Source organism: Cervus elaphus, chromosome 21 (genome assembly GCF_910594005.1).
Source record: "Cervus elaphus chromosome 21, mCerEla1.1, whole genome shotgun sequence".
NCBI lineage: Eukaryota > Metazoa > Chordata > Mammalia > Artiodactyla > Cervidae > Cervus > Cervus elaphus.
Window position 1 is genome coordinate 59,501,871 of NC_057835.1, and position 17,990 is coordinate 59,519,860.

At 42.9% G+C, this 17,990-nt stretch overlaps 1 protein-coding gene and 1 pseudogene across 1 annotated transcript; one reads left to right on the plus strand and one right to left on the minus strand.

Annotated features, from left to right (window-relative positions):
• Nucleotides 1–1,888: 1,888 nt before the first annotated feature.
• LOC122679110 lies at nt 1,889–2,627 on the minus strand (annotated as a pseudogene).
• Nucleotides 2,628–7,276: 4,649 nt separating this feature from the next.
• ABRA (actin binding Rho activating protein) lies at nt 7,277–17,870 on the plus strand. The gene is made up of 2 exons (XM_043880309.1): nt 7,277–8,006; nt 16,880–17,870. The coding sequence occupies exons 1-2, from the start codon at nt 7,336–7,338 to the stop codon at nt 17,355–17,357; spliced, it is 1,149 nt and encodes a 382-aa protein (XP_043736244.1). The 5' UTR covers nt 7,277–7,335; the 3' UTR covers nt 17,358–17,870.
• The last annotated feature ends 120 nt before the right edge of the window (nt 17,871–17,990 follow it).

A 17,990-nucleotide genomic window follows, 5' to 3' on the forward strand; every position in this document is an offset into this window, starting at 1 on the left:
TGGGCATCAGTTCAGTTCAGTTCAGTTGCTCAGTCATGTCCGACTCTGCGACCCCGTGAACCGCAGCACGCCAGGCCTCCCTGTCCATCACCAACTCCCGGAGTCCACCCAAACCCATGTCCACTGAGTCAGTGATGCCATCCAACCATCTCATCCTCTGTCGTCCCCTTCTCCTCCTGCCCTCAATCTTTCCCAGCATCAGGGTCTTTTCAAATGAGTCAGCTCTTTGGTTTTAGAAAAGGCAGAGGAGCCAGAGATCAAATTGCTAACATCCGCTGGATCATCAAAAAAAAAAAAAAGCGAGAGAGATGGGCATAGTACTATCTTATCCAGTGGTGAAGAAAGTCCTCCCAGATGGTGCTAGTGGTAAAGAGCCCACCTGCCAATTCAGGTTAGATTTAAGAGACACGGGTTCAATCCCTGGTCAGGAAGATATCCTGGAGGAAGGCACAGCAATCCACTCCAGCATTCTTGCCTGTCTCCTCCTACCATGGACAGAGGAGCCTGGTGGGCTACAGTCCACAGGGTCACACAGAGTCGGACATGACTGAAGCAATATAGCATGCTTGCACACATGCAGTGGTGAAGAAAGACAGACAAGACTGAGCATGGTGATTCGTCTCCTATCACCCTTTGCAGCTTATAAAAGACTTTGGATTACACTGCTAATTCTCACACCAAGTCCAGGACAAAGAAGATTTATACAGGTAGAAACAGCAAAAATTAAACGAATCGTCTCAGCATAGGCAAAGCTTCTCCTCTATATGCACTCGTGTTCAATCATACATCTTCCAAAATAGGAAGAAAAAGGCTTCTGCAGTTGCAATTCCAGGTTCATCCAAACTATAAAGGAAAGGAGTAAAAACTGAAGGCAAATGATAGCAAGCTTTGACTATGACGCTAAGACCTTTTAACTTTTCCTGGATGGTATTGGGAAGTGGTTAGAGTGTTTTGATCAGCTGAGTGAGACATGAATTGAGTTTTAAGGTAAACAAGGGAGATGTGTACAGATGGATTTGCATAGAACAAAATGAGGAGTGAGATATATTAAGGAGCTATCGCACTAATTAAGTGGGGGATGGTCAGACCAAACCAGCTGTTGATTTCACTTTACTTTCACTGAAATGTAGGTTGACTCTATGATACTGAAAGATCAGGGCAATTAGAAATATTATACTTTAATGGGTATTGTCAGTTCAGGGTGTTATTCAATTTAATGAGATACACTTCTAAATTGTGCAGTTTGGAGTTAATAGATTAAGCATGAATTGAACCAAGTTAGCGTTAATAACATAGTGAAGACTGAACAACTATTATTCAAAGAAGAGTGAATTTAGTCATAATTACAAGGCCAGTTTCTGAGACACCACCGTTTAGACTTACTATCATAAGCATTTATGTGTTTGTTTCCTAAATTAAACCAATGTGGCTATAGTTTGATCATGGTTTTTGTGACATGCGTCCTTTAAAGTTTTCTTTGGTCTCTGGCAATGTATGTAAAGTATTGTTTATGATGTAAAAGTTTATGCAGTATTATAAGTACTGAGGTTTGATGTGTTGCCTGTGAATCAAGCTCATTTATTTAGAAGGTGGCATCATTTGCCTCAGTAAGAGTGTAAAGAACATTGTGAACCACTTCCACATGGCGTTCTTATGCAGTGTATCAGGCACCGTGTTAATTGCTTCACAAACAGTCTCATATGAACACACAAACAGTGCTGGGCAAAGTCATGTTTCTGCCATTTTCAGAAAAGGCAACTGAGTCTCAGAGAAGTCAACTTTCCTGGTACACAGATCCTGAATGGAGATCCAGAATGCAAAACCAATCTGTCTGAACCCATACCTGGGCTACTGGTCACCACACCCTCGAGACCTGCATGTGGAGTGTCTACTGGCCCCCACAGCCTCTAGAAGCTAGCAGCAGGGTTGTCAGCCCTGATGGTGGGTTAGGTTCCCTACCCAAGCAAGACCCGTCTCCAGAGACAGCTCGGTGCAATTCCCCCCCCCCAATAATTTTATCTTTGTGTACAGATTTGTTCAATAAGCACTGAATTTCTAGGACAAGTTCAAATAACCAAAGGGCCTTTATCAGTAGTTTATATTGTCTCAACCCAAAGTATGCTGCAAACCCAGGCTGGAGCCAAATGGGAAATAATGTCTTTCTAAAGATAGGCTTAGAAATCCTCATCTAATCATTTAAGATGTTTCCTTTCTCGGGTAGCCCAGGCTGAGTTACACCTGGCTGCTAGGCCACCATTCACAGGGTTAGCCAAGAAAACAGGCCACCAAAAACAAGACCACCCCATCCGCCTCATGTTATGGCACAGGTTTCACAATGCAAATCACGTGTATTCAAAGGTAAACTAACAGAACTCTGTAAGATACACATGCCGTCAAAAGTGGGATCACTGCCATTGGTGAGGCGGCAGCTACAGGAGCCTGTGCCACATGTAAGATACATTGAAAAAGACTAGCTGCTATTGGGCCACAGAGAGCAGTATTAAGTCCAATATATGCTGTTCTATTTCAAGCAGATTCCTTTCTGCTTCTGGAAGTTGGTTAATTTTTCTGGTTATGATAGCCGTTAAGTTCTCCTTAACAATATCATCTGCTTCATGGGTTTCCATTTATTGCAACCCTTTTCCCAGAATGCCAGTACCTTACTAGCTCTCCTCTCAGCAGTTGCTGCCTCCTCTGGTCTTCAAAGCCACCACGAGGGTTCCCTCTGCCCTTTGTGCTCCTGGGTGTAGCCATTTTGACTTCGCTCTAGTTTTCAAAGCTTCACAGGTCATCCTAATATGCTTAAGACCCTAATGTGATCCTCAGTGATTGGAAACCACTGAGCTCCATATTCCAGGAGTTTCCAGGAAGGCACCTGTGCTCAAGTCTTTGGTCATTACTACCAAGTAACTGAGACCTCATCTGACCCCCGACCAGGCTGAGGGAAACCTTTCAGACACTGCCTTAAAGGCCTCACTATAAATTACCTTAAAATAAAACACTATAAATAAGCACTCGCTTTGCAGCCTCCAGTCCCTACCAGTCACCCCACTTGACCCTCCCACCTGAAGATGCACCCTGACCAGGGGTTCAGTATCACTCCTGTCCTGGGTCACACAGAATTATCTACGGAGCTTTAATTCTTTAACTCCATGGCTCAACCTCAAGATGATAACAATAGCTGCGTATCAAGCTTGCACGTGCCAGGCATGGTGTTCAGTGCTTCACGTGTGTTACTCTTAATTCTCACACCGACTCTGTGAGGTAGAGTCTCTGATACTCATGAAAAAACTGAATCTTGGAAAAATTAGATAACATGCTAACCTGCAGTCTGGATTTCCACCTGGTCCTCACCCAACCACAGGGTTCATGTTCTCGGCTCCCCTCGCTGCTCCACGTCTCCACGTAGACGCCCCAGCGCTTCTGCAACTTCAGAGGGAAACTCCTTCTCACCACAAATCCTCCCCACCTCCAGTCCTTTCCCAGCTAATGCCACCTCCTTACACCTGTCACTCAAACTGAAGCTTCTAGATCATTCCCCAACACCCATGGCAACTAGTGAGTCTGCTGTGACCCTCAATGTCTCCCAGACCTTCTTCCGTTCTTTCAGATCCTTCTCTAAGAACCATTCTTTATGGTTCCTTCCAAGATTATTTTCATAACCCCTGTAAACAATCTCCCTATCCTAGTCTAGTCTTTTTCAAATCTACACCCCACTTCGCTGGTTTTTGATTTGACCATTTGGTAATGCGAATTTGATATCACATTGAGGTTTAAAATTTTTTAATGATGCATTGAGTCTCATTTGATAAAATACTGATTCTTTAGCAAGGTGTTCTTCGAAATATAGCTCCAACTTATTTCTCAAATGTGCCCTGGCCTCTTGTCCTTACCCCATAAACACTGTATGTTCTTCTCTAAAGTTCAAAAACAGGGGGCACACAGAATCTGGTCCAAGAACTGTGTAGGTTCACTTTGTACTATATTGTGTGTAAGTTGTGTGTATTAATCATCACCATGTAAAGAATTCTTCACCATGTGAAGAATTGGGAGAGTGCATGTAAAAACCCAGATGTCTTCTCTTGAGACATTACTTCACCAGTTTCCCATGGCCTCACACCCACAGTTGCGCTCCAACCCAACTTAGCTCATGTGTTAAATGACCTGTGTGATCCTCCAGGCATTTGAGGTTATGGCTGTATGCTGGGCATGAGAAGGTCTCAAGGCACACCATAACTTCATAACTTTGTTCACAGCACTTCTTCAGGTTGGAGTGCCCTCTCTCCCCCTGGTAAGGTTTTATTTTGAGGGGCTCAGATAAAGGACCACCATTTCTGTGAAGTCTTCCCAATAAAATCATTCACCTGTGCTCAATAAAGCTTTCTATTTCTAATGTTTAGTTGCTCAGTCATGTCTGACTCTTTGTGACCACATGAACTATAGCCCACCAGGCTCCCCTGTCCATGGGGTTCTTCAGGCAAGAATGCTGGAGTGGGTTGCTAATTCCTTATGTAGGGGATCTTCTGACTCAGGGACTGAACCTGCATCTCCTGCACTGGTAGGTGGATTCTTTACCACTGAGCCCACCTGAGAAGCCCCATTTCTAATGCAGCTCTCCCCAAACTGTTAAAGGCAGTTGTATGCACAACTCTCTCCTGGCTAGACGGGAAGACTTTGAAAGTAAGTTCTGCTTTGATCAGTTTCACACCCTTCCTCACACGGACCACCATCAGGTGGTCCCTTATATTCTTTCCATGAGCACTGAGTTAAGTAAATTCAGTTGAAATCAAAAGCCTTTTTTTGATGTCCATTAAAGTCTTTTCATTCCCACTTTTCTGTAACTAAACAAGAAAAGGACTTATTTATTTACATAGAAAGGATCAATGAAATTATTATTTCATATGAACTTTGAGCAAATGTGGGTTTCTAAAGTTTCTTTAGTAAGATTATATCGCTGGTGATGATAGCTGACTTTACCTGATTTCTAAGCATATCATGAAGAGAAGTGTATAAATATTAACTCCCTCCTTTCCCTAGTATCACCCATATCATCAAATAATAATTAATATTTTTTATAAAACACATTCACACCACAAATTTCTTAGGTGGTAAATAATTAATCAGGTCTACATCTTCACCTAGTTTCTAATCTCATGTCTTATAGGAAACTCACAATGTAAACTACTTAGTACACTATATCTTTGTCTTTTTTTATAGTCATTTCTTTTATACCTTCTTTTAAAGCAGAAGAATATTGAACTCAAGAATCTAGATCTAGGTTGAGAAGGAAGATAAAACATTTCTTATAAGAGACGTAGTAGGTAGCATACAGACCTTTCTGTAGGGAAGGAATGCCCAAAGCAGACATGAGGAGGAAAGCGATTTTACACTCTCTTCTGAAGAAGCATAAATGAAGAACCACAGGAATGAAGGACCACAGTTGCCGTGGAAGTAAAATCTCAGAAGGAATGACCAGATTCTTTTAGGAGTTCCCTGGTTTTTGCCAAGACTATCTGCTGACAGCTGTAAGCCCCAGGCAGCCAGCTGCAATGCCCATTAATATGTGAAAGACTATTAACATTTTGCTGTTTTCATTCTCCCCCTTTAAGAAGTGAATATGGAACAGGTGTGGACAGGGAAGCAGAAAAGTTCCTTTGAGAGTGATAAATCAGCCTGATCCTGGGTTGAGTGCATGGATGTCTCTGAGGAACCCCATTCCTTTCCCAAGGCATTCCAAGTGGGTGAAGGGAATCTAATAGGAACCAAACAGCCTGCAGTGTGTCTACATTCCAAGAAAGAATGCCAGAAGTTTCAGACTCAGATCGAAATCTTTGTCATAGTTTTCTCTTCATGTGATCCAGTTTCCTCTTAATTAATCAACTGGGATTTTGTCTCTGCATTGTTGGACCACAGTTAACATTATCAGATGCTGTTGAACTGTGAAAACATCTGACAGATTTCTAGATAGAGTATTAAGTCATCTTCCCAATTGTCTTAATCTTAGGAGGTAGATGACCTACAGGATGAAAAATTGACAACATTTAAAAAAATAAATTTGTCTCAGTTTCAGAAGTAATTACAGTTCTTACCTTTTTTAATGCTCTTGGACAGCAATCTTCAGTTAGTGTGTTTAACTGCATGTCAAGATTGGAGGAAAGTATAGAAATCTATAGAACTGTGGTATGAAAAAAAATTCTACTTGTCTTACTTTAAGAAATACTCAATGCTGACCCCTGCACATTTTTATCTGGTTTAGGACACGTCCTAGATAGTTCTTTCTCTGTACAAATGACCCATCTATCCAGTCCTATTAAAAAAAAAAAAACAAAACTATATTCCAGTCTTTGCTCTCAGAAATGAAAGTATGGCTTTTTCTGCATGAACCTAAATTTATGCCAAGGAAGTTTGTGTTATTAAAAACAAACAGCCAAGTGAGGCTTGCTTCTGATAACATTTACTTTGTCTTTAAATAGTCTTATTTAACAAAATATTTGAAAAGATTTGTTGCAATAGCAGTCTCTGAAGTTCATTGTGTTTGTAGGTCTCAATTTAAAGATTTTTTTAAAAAAGTAATTGGACCAAAATTTTGACTGTTGTCTTGTGTATTAATACGACTTGTCTATAAAGTAATTCAAACTTGCGATTAGAATACTAGGCCCTTTTCTCCCCTCTTATCTGGGCCTCGGTTTTCTCATCTGGTAAATGGAGCTTGGATGAGATGACCTCTAAGGTCTACATCAAATAGAGTTGAAGACAAAAGAAAGAGGCAATAGGATGCCTTTGAGGAGTAAGGATGAAAAGAGGCACATGCTTTGCATCAGACATCTGGATTCCAGTCTTAGATATTATTAGCTATAGGAAGTTATGCGTCACTGTATTCAGCCATAAAATGGGACTAATTAAAGCTGTATCGAGGACTGCTGGGGTTTCAATGGAAATAAGCCTATTATGTTCCCAGCACAACTTGTACACATATTTTATGCTCCTATAAATGGTAGGACCATATTTTAAGGTCAAGAAAAACTTAAGTCTGAGCACATGATCGGATCTAGTAGTTTCCACTCTGGCACTTGGAGAAGAAAGGGCAGGATCCTATCACTGTCCTTTACCAAGACAGACGTCCCTCTGCTGTGATGAAACTGGAGCCGTCAGGGTTTAAAAAAAGCGCACCGTCAGGGGGAAGGCACCGCATCTTGGCAAGAGGAGCTTCACATAGTTTCCACGGTCACCAAACCCTCTTCCCACCCCACACCCCGCTTCTATTTAAATCCCGGGCCCTCCACCGGTCCACACTCATTTTAGCCAGTACCCAGGCTCTCAGCAGAGAAGGGTGGCATGGCTCCGGGAGAAAAGGAAAGGGGCGATGGGCCGGCCAAGAGTGCCCTCCGGAAGGTGCACACAGCCGCCCTGGTTATCACGTTAGCCCGAGGCTGGCAGCAGTGGGCCAACGAAAACAGCATCAGGCAGGCCCAGGAGCCGGCAGGCTGGATGCCAGGGGGCACCCAGGACTCACCGGACACTTCTGGACCAGCGACAGACGCCCGCACCCACTGGAAAGCTCAGAGGGCCCCAAAGCCTTCCTCCCCGAAGCCAGAGGGATGTGGAGAAGATGCGCACGGCTCAGAGGAAGCCACCGCGGTTTCTCCTATCAAAAGGAAAGAGGTGACCAAGACGGTCGTCAGCAAGGCTTACGAGAGAGGAGGGGACCTGGGCCACCTCAGCCACCGGTACGAGCAGGAGGGCGGCCCGCCGGAGGCCGGGCAGCCGGAGAGCGACGTGGACAGGCTCCTCCGCAGCCGCGGCTCCCCAACGCGGAGGAGGAAGTGTGCCAGGCTGGTGACCGAGCTGACCAGAGGCTGGAAGGCGATGGAGCGGGAGGAGCCCCAGTGCCGGAGCGACAGCGTGGACACGGAGGACAGTGGCTACGGAGGCGAGACGGACGAGAGGCCGGAGCCGGCTGGAGAGCAGGAGGCCGTGGCCAGGATCAAACGCCCCTTGCCCTCCCAGTAAGTGAACGCCTCTCTCAGCTCCTCACCCCGCCTGCCGCGCGCCCCAAGCAGCTGAGGGATCCCAGAGAGCAGGGAAGCCCTGCCCGAGTCAGGGCGAGACTCACCGACAGGGCTGGCAGCCGGGGCTCGGCGAAGGCTCGCCCCTGGGCTAAGAGGACAGTGCCCGGTTCATGGACCTCCGGGCCAAGGGCTCACCCCCTTTGGTTTCTCCCCTCTATTCTGAACCCTCAAGGTTTAGCCACAACAAAGATGAAGCCACCGGAGGTGCTTGTCTGCTACGGGGTAATGTTTGAAGTCAGTGCTATAATGAGTAAGGATTGGCTTATTTTTTTTTCTGCAGAAAAAACAGTATTTCCTGGTAGACTGAGGGAAGAGATCTTTCCCTTGTCTCAAGTCAGTGTATGTAATATTATCAAGAGACACATCTACCCAAATAGTGCCCATGGAACACAGATTTCTGTGAGCCTGGACACAGGTGGGAGGCTGCTGTCTGACTGGAGAACCACCTCTGAAGTGAGACAGACCAAGTTCAAATCCCAGCTCTGCCCTGGCTATAATTAAGGATACTGGGGTACACTTGAAAGTTGCTAAGAGAATAGCTCCTAAGTGTTCTCATCACAGACACACAGACACACACACACAAAATAGCCAGTTATTCTTCTAAACCCATTTCCTCCTTTGTAAAATGATGGCAAATAAATTCTGCTGTTTTGAGAGAAGTAGATGAGATTAAAGCTGCCAAGAACTTGCACATAAGCTCACTATATGGAAGTTATTACTCCTCATGGAGAGCTTATTATTTAGCAATTCTTCAAACTTTCAGAAAGGTCTTTCCATTTATAAACAAAGGCAGAAATGCTATTAAAGTCAGGCAATTAAAATATCACAATGCTTATGTGCTGTGTATGCGTGATAAGCTGCTTCAGTCATGTGACCGAGTCTTTGTGACCCCATGTGTTTCTGGGGTCCTGGACCCCAGGCTCCTCTGTCCATGGGATTCTCCAGGCAAGAATACTGGAGTGGGTTGCCACTCCCTCTTCCAGGGGATCTTCTTGACCCAGGGATCGAATCTAAGTCTCTTATGTCTCCTGCATTGGCAGGTGGGTTTTTTACCACCAGCGCCACAATCCTGCTTTGTTAAATGCATACACACACACCAATACATGCACACACATGGACTCAAACTGATACATTTATTCTGACAAGAAACACATGCTTTATTTCAAGACAGTAACTCTCCCTCCACAGAACAGAAAGTCAGGATTTCTCACTCTACAACCACAGGATATCAAAATATGGGGAACATCTCAGATGTGATGAAATGCTTACAAGCTGACTCCCTCTGGGAACAGTTATACGTGAAGGTGTGCTTTTCAACTTTTATGGAACAATCAGTAAAGAACAAAACTGGGAACCTTATTTGACAAAAAGTTGCCTTACAGTTTGTGACCTTAAAGATGTTTTGAAAGAATTAGTACTATTATGGGCTTCCCAGAGAGCTTCTGAGGTGGCACAGTAGTAAAGAATCTGCCTGCCAATGCAGGAGACTTGGGTTTGATCCTTGGGCCAGGAAGATCCCCTGGAGGATTCTTGCCTGGAGAATCCCATGGACAGAGGAGCCTGGTGGGCTGCAGTCCGTGGGGTCACAGAGTCAGACACGACTGAGTGACTAACACACACACACACGTAGGTATTTTACCTGCTTTGTCCTTTGAACTCTCACAATAAAGTTGGTAATATCTCATTTTAGGGATGAGAGCACTGAAGCTCAGAGGGAAAGTTCACTCAGCAAGTTAGTGATCTGAGACATGCGTGCCCATCTCCAAATACCACGCTTTGAAACCAGACATGATGCTACTTCTCACTTAGCACCTTGAGGATACACTTAGAGATCTGGATTTGTGTTCTGCTTACAGTCACATAGAAATTCATAATCAGAAATCACTATTCTACCAGATCATATGGAACCATAGTCCAAATTTTAGCCTTGTGGATTTAGGAGGTATGCATGCTAGAAAATGAAATAATAGAACCCAACAGAATAAAAACCGAGGGTAGCACAATTAAGATGTTCCTGTCAGCGTCTTTTGAATTGGCCGAGGGTAGGGAGATGACAGCTGGGACCAGTCTCCAACATATGTTCTCTCCTTTGGCACCTAAGAATTTTTCATATGTTTATTTATTTAATCCTCACAACATTCTCACGGGGTAGGCATAATCATTATCTTTATTGGATAGATGGGAACATGAGACAAAGAAATATTAAGGAATTTGTATAAGACTGTACTGCCCATGGGATTAAAACCCAGGTACTCTGGATCCAGACCCTACCTTTTTGACCACTACTCTATAAACTGTCTCACCTGAAAGTGAGAACGTGCATACTGGACCCTTCTCATGGTTCCCCAAAACATACCTTCTCTATGCTAGAGAGGGACACAGGCTTTGAATCAGAGACAATTAGATTTGGAATACTGGTTACTTGGGCAAATCCTAAAGTTTCTTCATTCTCATCTAAAAAAAAATAGCTGTGATAATCCATAGAGTTATTTTGGTATCAATTATGTAAAGTGATGGGCCCAGAGTTGTGCTCTGTATAATGCAAGGGGCCAGCCCTGGTCATCTCAGCACTACAAGATACTAGGAGACTGGCTGTCAGGGTTTGGGGAAGGGAATAGGGCTTCCCTTGTGGCTCAGTCAGTAAAGATTCTGCCTGCAATGCAGGAGACCCGGGATCCATCCCTGGATCAGGAAGATCCCCTGGAGGAGGAAATGGCAATCCACTCCAGTATTCTTGCCTGGGAAATCCCATGGACAAGAAGAGCTTGGTGGGCTACAGTCCATGGGTCACAGGAGCTGGACATGACTGAGTGACTAAACCTACATACTTACCTATGGGAGTGAAATCCCTCCCTTGCTTCTTTTGGGTTCCTCTCCCTCAGGCTTAGAGCACGCAGGGTACCAGAATGTTGTCTGCAGCAACAGCAGCTCTGAGGGTCAGCAGTAATGCGAGCGGGAAACTACAGCAGAAGCCTGATGGGATGCTCACATACTGCCGGAGACATGATCGTGGCATCACTGACTAAGCCTATATGGAGGGGGTTTGTTCACTTAATTTTAATTCTAAGCACCATTCTTTCTCCATATCCACTAAAAGGGAGAAAATGATGTGTCATGGATATTTAAGCAGAAAGAGTTTTCTGGGTGGTCCAATGGATAACAGAGACAAACAACTCAGGTTTGATAAAAAATAGAAATATTTCTTACCAAAAGAATTTTACTAACTGGGGCTTTACTATGAAAATGATTCCCATTTTATGCTTTATTTTTAAAATAGTTAGTCTTTTGATTACATAGCTATGTGACTTGTTTGGTCCAGGTCCTTTAGACAAAGCAACTTTTATCTGTCCCCCATTACAGTAATGGCCCAATATTACATAGTGTATTACATACAGTAATGGCACAATATTAAAATGAAAGTCATGCATCCACCCTCTCCTCCAAGGTCTATTCCATAAAAATGACATGGTTGAGCATGAGGGGGTGTTTTATAGAAAAGGGAACTGAACACAGAAATGTATCCACATCAGAGAGCCTGTAAGTGATGCTCTTGGGAAGTGATGCCAGAGCTTGCGTTCTTCCCAACCCAGGAATCGAGCCCAAGTCTCCTGCCTTGCATGCAGATTCTCTACCATCTGAGCCACCAGGGACGGATCACTTTACTCCTAGAGCTTGTGTTCTTAACCACTGTGTTAGACTCATCTCTCAGCAGAGAACAGACTCAACAAATCAAATGGAGATCCAAGCATCACCTCCTTTATGGAATCCCAGGAAAACTCCCAAAGTGTAATGTTTTGGTGCAGCTATATTAAAGATATTTGCTAGAAACAAAGGGGAAAGTATGGCCTTCTAGGATTTGCCCCAGTTCTAGAGCTTGGAACCCTTCCATGGACTCAGGACGGTTACCAGTCTGCAAGGAGCAGAGCAGCAAGCACAGGCCTGGTTGCCACACCTGGCTGATAACAGAATGAAGAGCACAGTTGTGAATGCAGTCGTCCTGCTTCTGATAAATGTGACCCTGTGGATGTAACTCGCTCTATACTTCCTATGAGAAGAGTAAGCACAGGAGCAGATTCTCCTCAGAAATTCCCCGAAACATCAGAAATGTGGCAGAAGTTCTTGGCTTTACTGACAGAGAAGCGTTTTAGCCTAAGATATGAGCACGGTCTTTGAATATCTCTTTGCTTTCTGTGAATTTATACTAGGTCGTCTTTCTAAAACTCAATCTGAACTATCATTCACATTTTACTTGAAAATTTAAAAAATAGGACAAGCTGGTATATTGATTCCTACATTCAGTGATCAAGGAGATGCTCAGGGTCTGAGACTTACTAATCCTGATTTAAACCTGATCCTTTCAGACTTTTTAAAAATTGAAAATTATGAAAGTAATACAGAACATGTACAAGATAGATAAAATTAAATATTCATTAAGGTATATTTCCTTCTAGTACTTTTTAAGCAACCCAATTTTCTAATTCTTGCTTAAAGGACCAATTCTTTCACTTTCCTTCTCTCCTATTATTGGAAATTATAGTTTGACTATATAACAAATGGACATTAAAATTTAGAAGATACTCTTTTAGATGTTTCTCTTCTTCATAGCATTATTACCTCACCAAACCCGACCCTTATCCCAAACGACATAGAATTTCAACACTCAGGGAATTAAAGTTCCTAGTTAAAAGAAAAAAATATATATCATCAAAGAATGAGACCCATATAATATACAGTTTAAGCAAATTATCTCTGGATACTAATTTGAATATTTTTCAATTCTGTGCTTTCTCTAAGTTATAAAATCAATACAGTTGACTCTTACAACATGGGTTTGAGCTGTGTGAGTCCACTTATAAGTGGATTTTTTTTTTTCAATAAATGTGTATTAGAGTATTGCTCAACCTGTGCTGGTTGAATCCATGGATGTGGAAACATGGATACAGTGTAACTGTAGAAAGTGAAAGTCATTCTGTCCTGTCCCGACTCTTTGTGACCACATGGACTATATATATAGTGCACGGAATTCTCCGGGCCAGAATACTGGAGTGGGTAGCCTTTCCCTTCTCCAGGGAATCTTCCCAACCCAGGGATCGAACGCAGGTCTCCCGCATTGCAGGCAGATTCTTGACCAGCTGAGCCACTAGGGAAGCAACTATAGAGTTATACTCAAATTTTCAAGTGCCAGAAGTATCCGAGCCCACCACCCGCATACATAGTTCCCCAGAACAAGCAGACGCAGATCCTGTAGTTCTGTTGTGTGTGTGTGTGTGCGCATGCTCAGTCGCTTCATTCATGTCCGACTCTGCAACTCTATGTCCTCTGTGCATGGGATTCTCCAGGCAAGAATACTGGAGTGGGTTGCCATGCCATCCTCCAGGAAATCTTCTCAAATGGAACTTAAAGTTTCTCGTCTCCTGCATTGGCAGGCGGGTTCTTAACCACCAGCCCCACCTGGAAGCCCGGTACTATAGTATTTACTATAAAAAAATGTCCACATGTAAGTGGACCCATGGAGTTCAAACCTGTGTTGTTCAAGGGTCAACTGTAATACCAGCAGAATTTTGAAAAAAATTTTTAAAAAGTCAACTGTCTCTAGACTAACAATTTCAGTTGTGCATGTACTCTTGATTTCTTCAACCTGGTGCATATACACATTTTACATAGTTAAAATTGTAGCATGTGCTCAAATCTGTTTTATTCTGTTTATTTTTATGAATGTCTTTTAGTGATTATTCACCATTCTTTTTCATTACTGAATATTCAGTTAGTACTTAGAAGAGTGTCTGGGACTTTCCTGGTTGTCCAGTGGTTAAGAATCCACCTGCCAATGCAGGGAGATGTGTGTGATCCCTGGTCCAGGAAGATTTCATGTGCTGTGGGGCAACTGAGCCTGTGTGCCACAACTACTGAAGCCCGTGCACCTAGAGCCTGTGCTCCACAACAAGAGATGCCACAATAAGCCCACGCACTGCAACTAGAGAGTAGCCCCCATTTGCTACAACTAGAGAAAACCCTCGCGTAACAACAAAGACCCAGTAAGGCCACAGAAATATAAATTAATTTTGAAAAACATGTGTCTGGTGCACAGTAGGTGTCATACATACTTTAATAAAGGATGGAGGGAATGTTCAAAGTGCCCAGAAGTTCCTTAAAGGGAGGACGTATTATATTCTATACTGTAGGACAGAACCGCAGTCGGTGCTCAGGAGACAAAAAGAATGAATGAATCATGCTGTTTTTTTCGCTGTCTTCTGAGATGTTCAAGTCTCTTCTCCAGCAAGCTGTTCCAGCCTCGAATTTGATATGAGCTTTGGGTTCTGCCAGGATGACACCGGGCTTGTTATTGAAGGCTGTGTCTGCCATGGATTGCCATCATTCCAAGGGGACTAGGTATTTACTCTCGTTTGATCATGAGATCTAGCAGCCCATACTCTGGGCAGCTGAACAGGGACAGTCTGTGGAGACACAGATGAAGACAAGGACCAGCAGGGCTGAGGAAAATGCATTTCCCTCAGGGCAGTGTAGTTCCTAGCACTTGTCCATACATATGTGTGCGCTTAGTCACTCAGTCGTGTCCAGCTGTTTGCAACTCCATGGACTGTAGCCTGCGAGGCTCCTCTGCCAATGAGATTTCTCAGGCAAGAATACTACAGTGTGTTGCCATTTTCTCCTCCAGGAGATCTTCCCCACCCAGGGATGGAGCCCTGTCTCCTGCAGGTCCTGTATTGGCTTGCAGATCCTTTATCACCAGGCCACCTGGGACGCCCTTCCATACATATGTGATTTTTTAAAGTTGTAATAATTGTATAAACAGTTTTTGGATGCTGATTTTCCCCAATTAACTTGGTCATATGCTTTTGTCCGTGTGTTTACAAAGAATAGTAGTGTTATATGCAGCAGTGTACTCCTAGTTTAAATTCTATTATGATAGTGAAACCGAATGCTGCAAGCTAGGGACGCAAAGGATGGGAATTAATGAAAGGTCGCCATCTAGTGGCTGTCAGTCTTCTTCGAAAAATAATACAAGTATGTATGTCTCCCTACCCGTATCTGTTAGTTTCCTGTATTTGAATGATCAGATTTTAGGAAATGAATTTGGATGGTGAGGAACACCCACATCTGACTTGTTCCTAGGTTTTTGACCAGCAAATTATGAGAATTCAGGGAGGGGTTACTGAATTCACGCATGCCATTCACATGTGTGTGTATGCGTGTGTGCTTACTTGCTTGGTCATGTCCAACTCTGCAACCCCCTGGACTGTAGCCACGTAAGCAATTTCAGCTCTACCCTACATCTCCAGTTCCAAAGCTTACAGACATGAAGCCACTTGCTGTTGGGGAGAAGGATGGGTGAGTCACTTGTGGGGATGAGGAATACAGATTTCTGACTTTTATACAGTCCAAGAGTTCATGCTTGACTTATAAGATTGGAGCTAGAGAGATGACAGGAAAGTCTGTTAAAGACAAACTTTGCTGTTTTTAAATTAGGTCTATACTCGCCAATGATGGTTTTTGTTTTAATAAGAAATGCATTCCAGGCTGCAAAGGCAGACCCACACATTTGAGACACAACTCATCCACTTTTTCACACTGTCCTGGCAGGCTGGGCGGCACCATCTCATAGCGGAGAGAGCGCGGTCTTTGGCCTCAGATATTGGGGTCTGAATCCCACCTCTTCCGCTGGGCTGGGGCAGCATTTCACGGTAGTTATACACAGGCTCTGGAGCTGGCTTTACTTTGGTTTGAATCCTAGCTCCATCATTTAACAACTTTGCGATCGAAAGTTACTTAACCCTTCTGCCCTCACTTGCCTCATCTGTGAAATGAGATTAATGATACCTATCTCATAAAATGGTTGTAGAAATATTAGTGGAAAGTGTTTAGAAGAATGTCAGCACACAGTATTCAATAAATGTTACTATTGCTAGCTAGTGACTCCTATTTATACAACTAGATATTTCAAAATTTGTGGTACATCATAGATATGAGCATAGATATGCTTCATCAAAAATACATATTTAAAACTCTATACATGGCAAAGGTGGCAGCAAAGGAGACACAGACATAAAGAATAGACTTTTGGAAACTGGGAGAAAGAGAGGGTGGGATTATTGACATGTATATCACCATACATACAGTGGATAGCCAACGGGAATTCGCTGTTTATGATGCAGGGCACCCAAAGGCGGTGCCCTGTGACAACCGGAGGGTTGTGGGTGGGGAGGGATGTGGGAGGGGGTCCGGGAGAGAGGGGCTGCATGTATGTCTATGGCTGATTCGTGTTGATGTGTGGCAATAACCGTCACAATATTGTAAAGTAATTATCCTCCAATTAAATAATTTAAAAATCTACACGAGTGAATAGTACAAAGTATGTGGCTGATAAAAACCTTATTTTGGGCAAATAACTTTCTTGAAGTCCTGTATAAAGTGCATTCCCTTAACACACTGATATGATTCCAGTTCTAAATGTTACTAACCTGCAAGTCTGAACTACACATATTTGCATTACCTTTGTGTAAGGAAGTTTTTCCTTGAAATAGAGTTTAATATCATCATTTTATGGGGCTTAAATCATCATTGTTACTCAGAGAAAAGAATCTAGGACCTATCTCAAACTCAGAACAATAGTGGCATCGTCTATGACTTTTCTTCTTCCATCTCTTATTTTTTTGAATTGTTTATATATCTTTTATAATGACAAATTTATAGATTTACATTAAGGTGCATCTGTATAAGAAGTACAAGTAGAAAGCAACTCTTGTTAAATTATGAATATCTTGATTTTTTTTACCCGCTCTCTCTTTTAGGGCAAACAGATTCGCAGAGAAGCTCAACTGCAAAGCCCAGCGGAAATACAGTCAAGTGGGCAACCTGAAAGGGAGATGGCAACAGTGGGCTGATGAACATATCCAATCCCAGAAGCTCAATCCTTTCAGTGAAGAGTTTGATTATGAGTTGGCCATGTCTACCCGCCTCCACAAAGGAGACGAAGGCTATGGCCGTCCCAAGGAAGGAACCAAAACTGCCGAACGGGCCAAGAGAGCTGAGGAACACATCTACAGAGAAATCCTGGACATGTGTTTCATCATCCGCTCGATGGCTCGCCACAGACGGGACGGCAAGATCCAGGTCACCTTCGGGGATCTCTTCGACAGATATGTCCGTATTTCAGATAAAGTCGTGGGCATTCTCATGCGTGCCAGGAAGCACGGACTGGTCGACTTTGAAGGAGAGATGTTATGGCAAGGCCGGGATGACCATGTTGTGATTACCCTACTTGAGTGAACTTTCAACCACACAAGCCAAACTTGACCCACTCTTGTCTTAATGCTAAAATGCTAATTAGTAAGAAAGTAAAATGCAAACTGCTAAATAAGTTACTAAATATTAAAAATTTTTTTTACATAAATAACTTTTGAGCACTCTATTTCTGAGGGAGTTTGAAGATTGAGGAAGCACACCCAAAGAATTTCAGAAAGCACACTAAGGATTATTTGTACATATTAAGTATTTAAAATTCCACTTACCCTTTGGGCAAAGATACTTGGCTATTCTTTGCAAAGTTGCTATAGATATTAATGTAAGTAATTATATCTAAGATGAATTTGGGTAAATATCAGCAAACCATATTATGATATATCATTGTTCAGGAAAGAAAAAGCATTCCATTAATTTTGGCAAAACTAAACTGAAAATTTTCTAAGCAGCCTGACTTTGTTCTGTTATTTTTATCATAGCATCACTTACAAAATAAGCACATAAATAAAAAGTTGTATTCAACTAAGACACTGAAATTGATGAAATTGCTCTGTGGTCTTTGAATCTAATAGGTTTCCAACAGAAGTTAGCCATCCTTCTCTGATGTGATTTGGGCAAATCATATGAAAACAGGCATCACTGGTGGTCATAGAACCAGCA